Raw genomic sequence first — 12,143 nt, forward strand, 5'->3', positions numbered from 1 at the left:
CAAAGCCCCAGTAGATAGTTGTATGTCATAGCTGCACATCCTTCTAGTTGCTGTATGTGGGATACGGCCTCAGCATGGCCGGACAAGCGGCGCATCAGTGTGCACCCGGGATCCAAACCCGGGCTGCCAGCAGCAGAGCGCGTGCACCTAATGGCTAAGCCACGGGGCCGGCCCTACCAGCTTGATTTTGGATAACTGTTCACCTCTCTGAACCTCAGTTTCTCTAAAATTGGTGTTATAATTTCCGCTCATCTGATTGTTATCTGGATTATAGAAGAGAATATAGGTAAAGGGCTTAGTACAGTGCCTGGCACATTAAAAGGATTCAGTAAATAGCTATTATGTACAGAGTGCCATAGGAGCACAGAGGTGAGAGAGACCACCAGCCTGGGGTCCTTGAGGAAGGCTTTGCGTAGGAGATGACATTGGATGAATTTGCCTGTGGAAGGGAATTCTGAGCAGAGCAGTGGCATGGGTGAAGAGACCTAGGAAATGCAGTGTTAGGAGTGGTGAGGAGTTACGGCTTCCTGGACTATGACAAGCTGTGGAGAGGGTCAGAGAAGTTCGCTGGGGCCTTATTGAGAAATGCTAAGCTAGTGAGCTTGGACTTGATCCGATAGATAGGAGAGTCAGTGGAGGGGTCTGTGTTTAATTGTATTGTGCAGGGCTGACTTATTTGTTCATTCTTTCACTTGTGGTTGTGTTTTGTATGCCTTGCCCAGTGAGGGGCTAAATAGGAGCCGGAGATAGATCACAGGCCTGATCTTGCCCATGTGGGGAAAGAGGGAAGCTGATAGGGTCCTTTACTATTTTCTTGAAAAAGACTTAAAAGAGAGAAGTAATGGAGGTGTGTACGGGGGATGGGTAACAGGGAGAGTAGGGATTGGGGAAATGATGCAAAAGGAGGCAGAGGGACTCTTTGTTTAGATGTATGAGCTGTGTGGATTCTGTGGGAAGAGGGAAGGAGGAGCCTGGGCCAAGTCCCTTTAGCACTGACAGCCCAGACATGGCCTGAGACTAATACAGAAGGCATCTGGCTCAGGAGATTCTGAGTTGGTTGGGCTGGTGGGGTGGGGAGGAGTCCCTGAAAACACAGGTCTCTTAACATGGCCGCAGGATCTCTGAGGATAGGCAGGCTGCTAAGACTCTGGAGGTTGGGGCAGGGGTGATGAGAGGAGGAAACAATCTTTGCTTTATGGATGTAGCACTGGTCTGGAAACTGAAGGTCTGTCTCTTGAGCCTGACATTTCTCCCCAAGCATGTGGGTACACTCTTACTCTCGATGCCCCCTGCCCAGTTCCCAAGGCCCAAGGGCCTGTAATGTTTATGATTCCTCTTTTCCTGTATACATAAGACTGCTACCATTAGGGATGTCACATTGTGCCCAAGCCTAAGTGAGAATTAATTTCCTTGCAGGGACACAGGCTCAAGAACTCTGAGAATCAAACTTACCAGGCCCTGGACAGCTTGAACACCAGCCGACGAGTGCTCATCTCTGGGACCCCCATCCAGAATGATCTCCTTGAGTATTTCAGCTTGGTGCATTTTGTTAATTCAGGCATCCTGGGTAAGAATCCAGCCTTATTTGCTACATTGGAGAGGAGCCTTGCCTTGGCCTTGGAAATGTAACTCTAGGTGAGGAGAGAAGGCTAGTGGGCCACTAGGCACTCTTGTAGGAAGACTTCTCTTGTCAGGGAGTAGCAAAGCCATTGGGTGACCTTGGCTCTGCTGAGCAACTCAGCAAGGCCTACTCGGGCTATTTTGCCACTGCAGAGGTGGCAGGGGCTCTGCAGGGCATGGTGTCACTATGAGCTGGAGATGGAAACATTACCCCCAGGGATTTTTCTCGTTACATCCTAGCTGCCCCACAAGAGCTCTGGCCTCAGACCAGACTCTGTCTTGGGCGGTTTTCTGTTTGTTTTTTTTTTTAACTATTTTTTAATGTATAATTCAGTGTCATTAAGTATGTTTACCTTGCTATGCAGCCATCACCACTCTCCATCTCCAGAACTTTGTTCATCTTGCAAAACTGAAACTCTACCCTTTAAACAATAATTCCTGGGGCCACCCAGTGGCGCAAGTGGTTAAGTGTGCGCGCTCCGCTGTGGCAGCCCAGGGTTCACAGGTTCGGATCCCGGGTGCGCACTGACGCACTGCTTGTCAAGCCATGCTGTGGCAGCGTCCCATATAAAGTAGAGGAAGATGGGCACAGATGTTAGTTCAGGGCTAATCTTCCTCAGCAAAAAAAAGAAAGATTGGCATTGGATGTTAGCTCAGGGCTGATCTTCCTCCCCCCAAATAAAACAAAACAATAACTCCCCATTTCCCACTCCCTTGAGCCCCTGGCAGCCACAGTTTGGGCAGCTCTTGCATGTAAATATCTGTGGAAGGGTTTGTTAGTGCCACCCCAACTTGCCAGTACTCAGGAAATTACTTTAGCCAGAGAACCAGCTGAGCAGCAAGATTTTCACAAAATGAATGCATTTGGGTAGCCACCACCAGATCAATTGCTGCCCCCATCTCAGCAGCATCCCCTTTTAATTACTACTCTCCTTTTTCCCCAGAAGTAAACACTCTCCTGACACTCAAGATTGGTTTTTGCCTATTTTTGAACTTTATATGAATGGAATGTATTCCTTTGCATCTGGTTTCTTTTGTTCAATGTTATATTTATGAGATTCATCCATGTTGCATGTAGCACTAGTTTGTTCATTTTCATTTTTTATACTATTCCATTTACATTTATGAATCTACCAGAATTTATTTATTCTGCTGTTGATAGACAATTGAGTTGTTTCTGGTTTTTTATTCTTTTGAATAATGATGCTGTGAATATTCTTGTACATGTCTTTACATGAGCATAGTATGCATTTCTCTTGGTTAAGTATGCATTTCTCTGTCCGGGAGTAGAATTGCTGAGTCATAAGTTACGCATGTGTTCAGCTCTAGTAGATACTCTAGTTTTCCAAAGTGATTGTACCAGCAGCGCATGAGAATTCTGTGTCTCTACATCCGAGGTCAGCAAATTTTTTCTTTGTTTTTTCGTGAGGAAGACTTTCCCTGAGCTGACATGTGCTGGGAATCTTCCTTTTTTTTTTTTTTTTTTTTTTGTTGAGGAAGACTAGCCCTGAGCTAACATCCCTTCCAGTCTTCCTCCTTTACTTTGTATGTGGGATACATCCACACCATGGCTGATGAGTGGAGTAGCCCTGCACCCCAGATCTGAACCCGGGCCCCAGAAGCAGAGCATGCTGAACTTGAACCGCTCAGCCATGGGGCTGGCCCCCTAGCAAATTTTTTCTTAAAGACCTAGAGAGCATTTTAGGCTTGCAGGCCATAGTCTCTGTCACACTACTCAGCTCTGCTATTGTAGCATGAAAGTAGCCATAAATAATATGTAAATGAAGGGGCATGGCTGTGTTCTAATAAAACTTTATTCACAGAAACTGGTGGCTGGCCCACGGCTGTAGTTCGCTGACTCTGCTCTATATCATCACCAATATTTATCTTTTTTAAAAGAATTTTTTATTTTACTCATTCTGGCATTTAGTGATATCTCATTGCATTTATCTAATGTTGAATAAAGTTGAACACCTTTTAATAGGCTCACGGGCCATTTGGAGATCCTCTTTTGTGAGATATCTGACCTTTTTTATTCCTGGCCAAGAGAAAACCCTATACCCATTAAGCAGTCACTCCCTATTCCCCCTTACCCCTAATGTTTGGTAACCACCAGTCTGCTTTCTGTTTCTATGGATTTGCCAGTTCTGGGTATTTCATATAAATGCAGTCATACAGTATGTGACATTTTGTGTTTGGCTTCTTTAGTTTTCAAGGGTCATCCACATTGTAGCATGTATCAGTACTTCATTGTAGTACTGATACATGCTACTTCATCTTTTATAAGCGGCATATAGGTGGGCATTAAAAAAAATCCACTCTGACAATTCAGCTGCCTTTTAATTGGATTATTTGATCCATTTATATTTAATGTAATTAGTTATATATTTTGGGTTTTAATCTACTATCTCAATATTTGGCCATTCAAGTCTTCACTGCTTTGGTAGCTCTCTGGGCTATTCAAACAGAAATTGCCTGTAACTTGTTCAGTTTTGTTGTTCTTGGCAGGAGGATTGGTCTGTAACAAAGTAGTTTGCCATTACTGGCAGTGAGAAAATCATTGCTTTCCCACATTCTTTAGTGCTTTGATTTCTCCTTCTCTCTTGTGCTTAGGAAGTGCCCACGAGTTCAAAAAGCATTTTGAGTTGCCAATTTTGAAGGGTCGAGATGCAGCTGCCAGTGAGGCAGACAGACAGCTAGGAGAGGAGCGACTTCGGGAGCTTACCAGCATTGTGAATAGGTAATGGCGGGGTGGGGGCTGGGCTAGACAGCAGCACCTCTCTTTGGGTCTCCCCAAGTGAGGTCATCAGAATTGCCTCCTAAGCCATCCAAGGCCAGTCTTTTAGGGCCTTGGCCTATGAGGGCTATGATTCTAGGAAGGGAGTGAGATTTGTGCCCTGACCATAGCCAGGGCTATGAAAGGGTCTTGCATGCCAAGTCCCTGCTTTCTTCCTGTCTTGGGCCCTATGGTCTGGTTTTGGGCTGCCTAGCAACCTGCCAAGGAAGCTCTTTTCTGATGCTGCCGGACTTCCTGAGCAAAATATCCCTTGGAGCATTGTTAGTACTTCAGAAGCTTCCTGTCAATCAGTCTCAGACCTAAAGCACCAGGCTTCCCTTCCCAGGCCCCATAGTCTTCTGTGACAGGTAGGAGTAGATCTGAAGGATGAGTGTGGCTCCCCGGCTGAGAGAGCTTTCTCCAAGGGGGCCACATAGCCCAGGGGGCAGGTACATTCTGCACTCCTCTGTTGTAGGTATATACACTTGATGGCTTACATCCTAAAGAGTCCTGTCCTTCCCAACTGCCTCTCCCTCCTAATTTTAGATGGCAGGAAGGAGAGTGAGTGTGTTCCTAGGAGCTGCTTCTGAGGTGCCTGATCCCCTGTCCTTCCTAGTCTGCCAGGAGGTATGGGCTTAATTTCATTGAGCCTTGGGCCATGTGGCAGCAGGCATTTGGGCAAATGCAAGCAGAAACTCCCCTAAGGACTAAGTGGTTTGCAGCTTGCTTTCCCTGTCAGAGCACCAGGCTCAATGGGAAACCTCGACCTTCTCTTGAAGACTAGCTAAACTTTTGAAGGGGAAGAGAAAGAGTTGTTAGTCTAAGCTAGACTGTTTGAAAGGGATTCTGTTCCCATGACTGAGACCTTGACTTGGATATATTTGCCATAGGGCTAATGGGTCTCTGACATTTGATACTAGGAAAGAGAGTCAGTCTTGGTCCTCTGGGTGGTGGCTTGTATTCCAGTAGTTAGCATGGCAGTTTTACCAGCCCCTTACCTTTTTATCCTGTTCTCCCCAGATGCCTGATACGGAGGACATCTGATATCCTTTCTAAATATCTTCCTGTGAAGATTGAGCAGGTGGTTTGTTGTAGGTACTGAACTCAACCGAGGGGTGTGGAGTGGGCTCTCAAGGTGTCCTCAAAGGGTACAAGTGTGGTCCAGCCTTTCCCACTGACCCAGCTGCCATTTTTTCAGGTTGACACCCCTTCAGACTGAATTATACAAGAGGTTTCTGAGACAGGCCAAGCCAGCAGAAGAGTTGCGTGACGGCAAAATGAGTGTGTCTTCTCTTTCTTCCATCACCTCGCTAAAGAAGCTATGTAATCGTGAGTTCAGTCTGTGCCCTGGGGTCCTCTGTGAGAGCGAGCAAGGAAGGCTAGGCTCCTACAGGTGGTCCAGCCACCTTTACTAAAACTCGTCCAGAGTCCTCATAGAGGCCACATGTGATTCCAGCCCACCCCAAGACATGAGCCCTGCATTGTGTACACTGTAAAGCAGACCCTTTACTTTGGAAAATTTAGCTTAACCTCTGCCCAGCCCATGCTTGATGCTTGGGGTATGTAGGACTGTGTGTGTGTGTGTGCATGTGCATGCACATGTGCATATAAAATATTGAACAGGAGGAAAAATAACAAACCTTGCCCTCTCTGGTAGAGCTCCCTTCTTGTTGGGAGAACACACTAGTGAACAAGATTGTCCACTCATGGTCCCAGATGGTACTGACTGCAGGCTGGAATTTTGGACCAAGCAAGTCTGGGCTGAGGAAAGTCTTCTGGGTAGGCTTCTAGATGGGGTTCTAATGAGCATTGAAGTGGAAACTTCCAAAAGCAATGTAGCTGGCATTTGGTGTTTTTTTTTTTAGACCCAGCTCTAATCTATGACAAGTGTGTGGAGGAGGAAGATGGCTTTGAAGGTGCCTTGGACACATTCCCCCCTGGTTATAGCTCCAAGGCTCTAGAGCCCCAGCTGTCAGGTGAGCCCTTTCCTACAGTCTTTGGGCTCCTCTGGGAGGAGGGGTGGGAGATTATCTCTTTGTGCTAGGCCTATCCTTGCTCAAGGCAGGTTATCAAGAGTAAGAATCCTAAACTATCGGGATGGCCCACTGGGGGCTAATGTTTGCTGATTTCCCCAGGTAAGATGCTGGTCCTTGATTACATTCTGGCGGTGACCCGAAGCCGTGGCAGTGACAAAGTAGTGCTGGTGTCCAATTATACACAGACATTGGACCTCTTTGAGAAGCTCTGCCGGGCCCGAAGGTAGGGAAGAGCCTAACCAGGCTGCCAAAGGGTGCCACCCCTACTGTCCCCGTAGAAAGAGTAGGTGTTCTGATTGGTGGATGTGGGCCAAGATGTGGGTGCAGAAGGGACTTCCCAGAAGATGTCTATTCACTTCTTGCTGCAATGACCCTAGCTCCATCTCCAAGCAGAATAGCCCCTGGCCCTTCAGGAACTCCCACAGGACAGAGTCCTGGCCCCTAGCTCCCTGCCCCTCCCTTTGGGAGTTTAGGGCCTCAGGCTGTGCATTAACAGCCTCAAGCATGGTTGGTTCAGTCCCTTCAGTAGCTCTGGCTCCAAGGGGTTCTGCTTCTTTCTTGGATTTTGATCTTTGGATTCCCCTTCAGGTATTTGTATGTCCGCTTGGATGGCACAATGTCCATTAAGAAGCGAGCCAAGGTTGTGGAGCGCTTCAACAATCCATTGGTAAATGCCCTTGCCCCAACACCACCAATGCAGTAACAACAGAATTAAGGGTTGATAGGGAGGCTATAAGGGGGCTCTGCTTTAGGGACTCCCTTGATTTTTTTTCTGGTGGGTGTGGTAGGGTTAGGCTGGTTGGTGATGGCTGGGCTGGGAACTGACTTCGTGGGCTGGGAAATTGGCTGGTAGGCAGACAAACTGGTGGTCCTCACAATTGGTCTGAGCATAAGAGTACAGATGTATGAGAGACAACAGTCAGCTGGGCTGAGTAGGATTCCAGTTCAGGCTGCAAGAGGTTCTTTTTCTCCTGCTTCCTCTCTTTCTAGAGCCCCGACTTTGTCTTCATGCTGAGCAGCAAAGCTGGAGGCTGTGGCCTTAATCTCATTGGGGCTAACCGACTGGTCATGTTTGACCCTGACTGGAACCCAGCCAATGATGAACAAGCCATGGCCCGAGTCTGGCGTGACGGTCAAAAGAAGACCTGCTATATCTATCGCCTGCTGTCTGTAAGGATGATGATGGTGGTCAAAGTAGGGAACAAGACCTTCAGGACCATCTTGGGTTCATTTCCTTCCTCTCTGAGGCTCATCATTCCACTTCTGCTCTAGACCACTTCCCATCCTTTCCTTTCTTAGTTGATAGATTTCTCTTTTATTCCCCTGAAGTTTATAAACATGCTCAAGTAGCTCTCACCTTAAAAACAAAACAATTTCTCAACCCTTTGTCGTATTCTAGCCACTACCTTGGGTTACTTTCCATTCATTCACCGTCAGATTTTTCCAAAGCTTACAGATTACTTCACCTACTCATCTTCTACTCACTCATCAGACCACTTATGCCACCAAACCTGCTTTTGAATGTACTATTGGCTTTCTAATTGCTAAAACAAGAGACTCTTGATTTTTCCTCTGTGTATATGACACTGTTGACCACTATTCTTAAAATTGTTTTCTCTTTGGAAACGCCACTCTGGTTTTTCTAGTCTGTGATTACATATACATATACTCACTATATTGACAATTCTCTAACTAAATTTTTAGCCCAGATCTCTTACCTGAGTTCTAGACCCAGATTTCCATCACTTACTCTTCATTTCCACTTGACTGTCTCATGAGCACTTTAGATGCATCATGACTAAACTCATTTCCCTTCTGAATTTTGTCATCTAATGGCTCCATTATCTACCCAACCCAAATCTGGGCATCATCCTCCTGGACCATTCTCTGTCTCCTAACAACCAGATTCCAATTACCATTTGATTTTACCTTCATGAAATTTCCTTAATCTAACCTTCCTCTCCTTCCCATGCTAAGGTCATAGTCATCTCTCACTTAGATATTGCAGTAGCTTCCTAATTCTTTACCTTTGGTCTTACCCTAACCCATTCTTCCCATACTGCTTCCAGAAAGAACTTTCCAAAAATTCTGATTTTGCTTTTCATCACTTCCAGAACAAGGTCAAGCTCTGTATTCTGGCATCCAAGATTCTCCAATATAGCCTCTGCTGACTTACTCAGTCCCAGCTGTTACTACACTCCCACCATCCTCTAGACAGGCTGAACTCCTCACAGTCCTCCAGTAGGCCAGGCTTATTCCTTTGTTCTTATGCTGGGAACGCCTTCCCTTCTCTCTTCCCTTGTAAACCATCTATTCATTTTTCAAGATTCAGCTTAAGGATAATCTTTTTTTTTTTTTTTTTTTTTTTTTTTTTTTGGTGAGGAGATCAGCCCTGAGCTAACATCTGCCAATCCTCCTCCCCTTTTGCTGAGGAAGACTGGCCCTGGGCTAACATCCGTGCCCATCTTCCTCCACTTTATATGGGACGCCGCCACAGCATGGCTTGACAAGCAGTGCGTCAGCGCGTGCCCGGGATCCGAACCTGCAAACCCTGGGCTGCCACAGTGGAGCGCGCGCACTTAACTGCTTGCGCCACCGGGCCTGCCCCAAGGATAATCTTTACTTTCAAGCATTTCAACGCTTTTCCACTTTACCATCCCTTTTGTGGGCCCCTGTATATATATCCTATACATATTTCTATCATTGTACCAATGAGTTTACACATCTGTCTCTCCCACTAGTCTATGAGTTCAAGAAGAGGGATCATATTTGATTCTTCTTTGTATCCTAGCGTTAGCAAAGGGCCTGGATAGGATACCCAAATGATATTGAGTGAGTGAGACTCTGGCTTGGTATAGAGGTCTGGTGAAGCTGTTGCAGACAAACCTCAGCTCACCCTGAAGGGATTTACCCAGGCCCTGAAACCCTCCATTGGTACAGAAAATACCCTGGGTGGGCAGACATACACAAGTCGTATTCCCAAGAGATAAACTGGGAAAATGGGTTCAGCTGAGCAGAGATAGTGCTGCAGGACTCTTTACTATTCATTCATCTCGCCTTCTCTTGGGTGCCTATAGTTTCAACCCCTGGGGTTTCCTGCCCTCTGTGTATAGGGATGAGTCAGCCCTGCATCCCTGCCTCTGCCCCTCCTCCCCCGGGCCCCACAGGCAGGAACCATTGAGGAGAAGATCTTTCAGCGTCAGAGCCACAAGAAGGCACTGAGCAGCTGTGTGGTAGATGAGGAGCAGGATGTGGAGCGCCATTTCTCTCTGGGCGAGTTGAAGGAGCTGTTTACCCTGGATGAGGCTAGCCTCAGTGACACACATGACAGGTGGGTGGAGTGCCCTTACTGGCCATTATCCCTGGACTCCCTGCACAGCATGAAGATGGGATCTATAGTGACCATAGCTCTGTCTTCTGCCACCAGGTTACGCTGCCGCCGTTGTGTCAACAGCCACCAGGTCTGGCCACCCTCCGATGGTTCTGACTGCACATCAGACCTGGCTCAATGGAACCATAGCACTGATAAGCGGGGGCTCAGGGATGAGGTACTCCAGGCTGCCTGGGATGCTGCCTCCACTGCCATTACCTTTGTCTTCCACCAGCGTTCCCATGAGGAGCAGCGGGGCCTCTGCTAATAACCAGCTGGTCTGGGTGTAGCTGTTACAGGAGACAGGGAAAAGGGGCTCCCTGTCCCATAGGACCCTGCTCAATTTTGTTTTCTGGGAGAAAAATCACCAAGAAGGGCTGCATGATGTTTGCCCAAAATTTATTTTATAAGAAAAACTTTTTTGGTTAAAAAAAAGAAAGGAATAAAGGTATGAAAGGGACTGAGGTCTGGGAGCAGCATGGTAAGCCCAGCAGAGAAGAGGCCTGGTAATGGGCACTCCTATAGTTCTCCAAAGCCTGGGTACCTGCCTAGGAAGGAAAGCAGGAACCCCAGGGCAGGGAGAGGGGGGCTGTCCTCAGTGACTGATGACCACTGTAACCTCTTGGCCCAGGATTCCCAGGGTACTGAGTAAGGGGCCCAAAGGCTCTAAACCCAGTTGTGGGAATGCCTTTGCTGGGCTCCATCCAGGCCTCCAGGACCTCAGTGCAAGGGAAGAAGGAAAAAAGAGGAAAAAAGGTGGCAGAAAGAGAAAGACAGAATTGGTGGCTGGGAGTTCTGGGCAGCCCATGCCTCAGCCCCTGCAAGCTGATGGTACTGAGCATGGGCCTGTGAGGCATGGGCCCCATCACATGGTGCTGACATAATCTGCGAAGGCCTGGGATGAGTCCCACGAGTCGCTAACCACGTGGCAGGTGGCCCGGAGCCGCCGGATGGCTTCTCTGGCTGTGACTGCATCCTGGTCTAGCCAGTTCTGGAAGAGGCGCAGGTGACCAAAGGCTCCACGGCCCCAGCGCTCCAGCCGCTTGGCGAACTCCAGAAGCCCATCTGGCTTGATGCAGTTGGAACTGGTAGGGGTGAGATGGATTAGATACCCAGATAATCCCTGGTCTATATCCCTGCAGCTCCATCCCTTGTCCCCCACCCCCCGCATGTACCTGATGTCTAGCTGACACAGAGAGGAAGATGAATCCTCTGAGAAAACATCTGCGAGGGCCAGCAGGCCAGCATTCCCTGGGGAGAAGGGGAGAAATGCCTGTCACCTCTACCTAAGAACAGAGAACAAGGTATCCCAACCCAATTCTGGCTGGGGAAAAGCCCCAGCACACAACTATATTCCAACTCCCATGTTCGCAGTAGAAAGACCTATGCCTTCACCCACTGAGTTTCTGGGTCAAGGGACTGGCTCCTTTCCCCTTTCCCTCCCCAGGGCCCTGCCCCCACCCAGGCGGTTCCCTGGCAGCCGGAGGCCCTTCAGTGTGGAGTTGCCCTTCATAGCAGCAACCATCTCAGGCAGAAATTGGGCTGGGCGCTTCTCAAACAGACGGCAGAAGGAGAAGGTAATCTCTGTCAAGAGAAATTAGAATAAATTCTGACGGCTGCCCTAGGACTGGTGCTGCCCCTCCTGCCCCAGCTGGCCTTAGCAAGGGGTGTGAACATTTTATAGAGGCCTAAAATAGAATTTGTATGAGACCCCAAGCAAGGCTGGAACTAAATCAGGATTCAAACCAGAAATTGAGCCTAAATGTTCACTGTAGTGAGGTTCTCTGCCTGGACAATTCTCCATTCCCTTTTTCTTTTCCCTCTATCCACTGACTTCCCTTTACATAGGGGTGGGTATTAGAGACCAGTCTATGAGGGGAACCTGGCAGCACATTTATCCCTCCCCACCACCATCATTTCTGTCAGCCACTGTAAGGTAAGAAACTTTTAGGTGAGGCACTCTAAAAGTGAGTAATTTCCCATGTTCAGTATAGGAGGAGTTGAGTTTAGGACCCTTTAGAAGGAAGGTCATGCAGGTTCTATAACCATTTTATAGTTGAGGACATAAGGCCAAGAAAATAACGGTGGCTTGCTCACTCAGTGAGACGGTGGCAGAGCCACAATGAGGACCCAGGAATGCCTCAAGTTCTGGATGAAGAACTTACCTTGAAGAGTCAGATTCTGTAGCAAAAAGAGCACCTCGCTCTGACAGTCAGCCAGATTCATGTCATGGAAGCTCAGCCTCTTCAGGACTAGGTTGTACTCTGGATGGAGGAAGACGCCATGTGGCCTTAGTTTTCCCAGAGAACAATACAAGGTCTTCCCCTCCCTTTACCATTCT

At 47.8% G+C, this 12,143-nt stretch overlaps 2 protein-coding genes across 8 annotated transcripts in view; one reads left to right on the forward strand and one right to left on the reverse strand.

Moving 5' to 3' along the window:
* Window positions 1–10,262, forward strand: part of RAD54L (RAD54 like) — a 24,255-nt gene extending 13,993 nt beyond the window's left edge. For 3 of the 4 annotated variants that reach the window (XM_058552311.1, XM_058552312.1, XM_058552313.1), the window contains exons 10-19: window positions 1,417–1,567; window positions 4,234–4,360; window positions 5,417–5,491; window positions 5,595–5,725; window positions 6,262–6,372; window positions 6,532–6,655; window positions 7,021–7,099; window positions 7,423–7,602; window positions 9,600–9,763; window positions 9,860–10,262. In XM_058552311.1, coding sequence (XP_058408294.1) covers window positions 1,417–1,567; window positions 4,234–4,360; window positions 5,417–5,491; window positions 5,595–5,725; window positions 6,262–6,372; window positions 6,532–6,655; window positions 7,021–7,099; window positions 7,423–7,602; window positions 9,600–9,763; window positions 9,860–10,070 — 1,353 coding nt within the window. In that variant the 3' untranslated portion in view covers window positions 10,071–10,262. The remainder of the gene's footprint in view (window positions 1–1,416; window positions 1,568–4,233; window positions 4,361–5,416; window positions 5,492–5,594; window positions 5,726–6,261; window positions 6,373–6,531; window positions 6,656–7,020; window positions 7,100–7,422; window positions 7,603–9,599; window positions 9,764–9,859) is intronic. The other variant, XM_058552314.1, reaches the window with a different exon arrangement.
* Window positions 10,185–12,143, reverse strand: part of LRRC41 (leucine rich repeat containing 41) — a 21,252-nt gene continuing 19,293 nt past the window's right edge. For all 4 annotated transcript variants that reach the window (XM_058552307.1, XM_058552306.1, XM_058552309.1 and 1 more), the window contains 4 exons: window positions 11,968–12,066; window positions 11,264–11,386; window positions 10,978–11,053; window positions 10,185–10,887 (listed from right to left, as the gene is read on the reverse strand). In XM_058552307.1, coding sequence (XP_058408290.1) covers window positions 10,668–10,887; window positions 10,978–11,053; window positions 11,264–11,386; window positions 11,968–12,066 — 518 coding nt within the window. In that variant the 3' untranslated portion in view covers window positions 10,185–10,667. The remainder of the gene's footprint in view (window positions 10,888–10,977; window positions 11,054–11,263; window positions 11,387–11,967; window positions 12,067–12,143) is intronic.

Source organism: Diceros bicornis, chromosome 13 (assembly GCF_020826845.1).
Source record: "Diceros bicornis minor isolate mBicDic1 chromosome 13, mDicBic1.mat.cur, whole genome shotgun sequence".
NCBI classification, from domain to species: domain Eukaryota; kingdom Metazoa; phylum Chordata; class Mammalia; order Perissodactyla; family Rhinocerotidae; genus Diceros; species Diceros bicornis.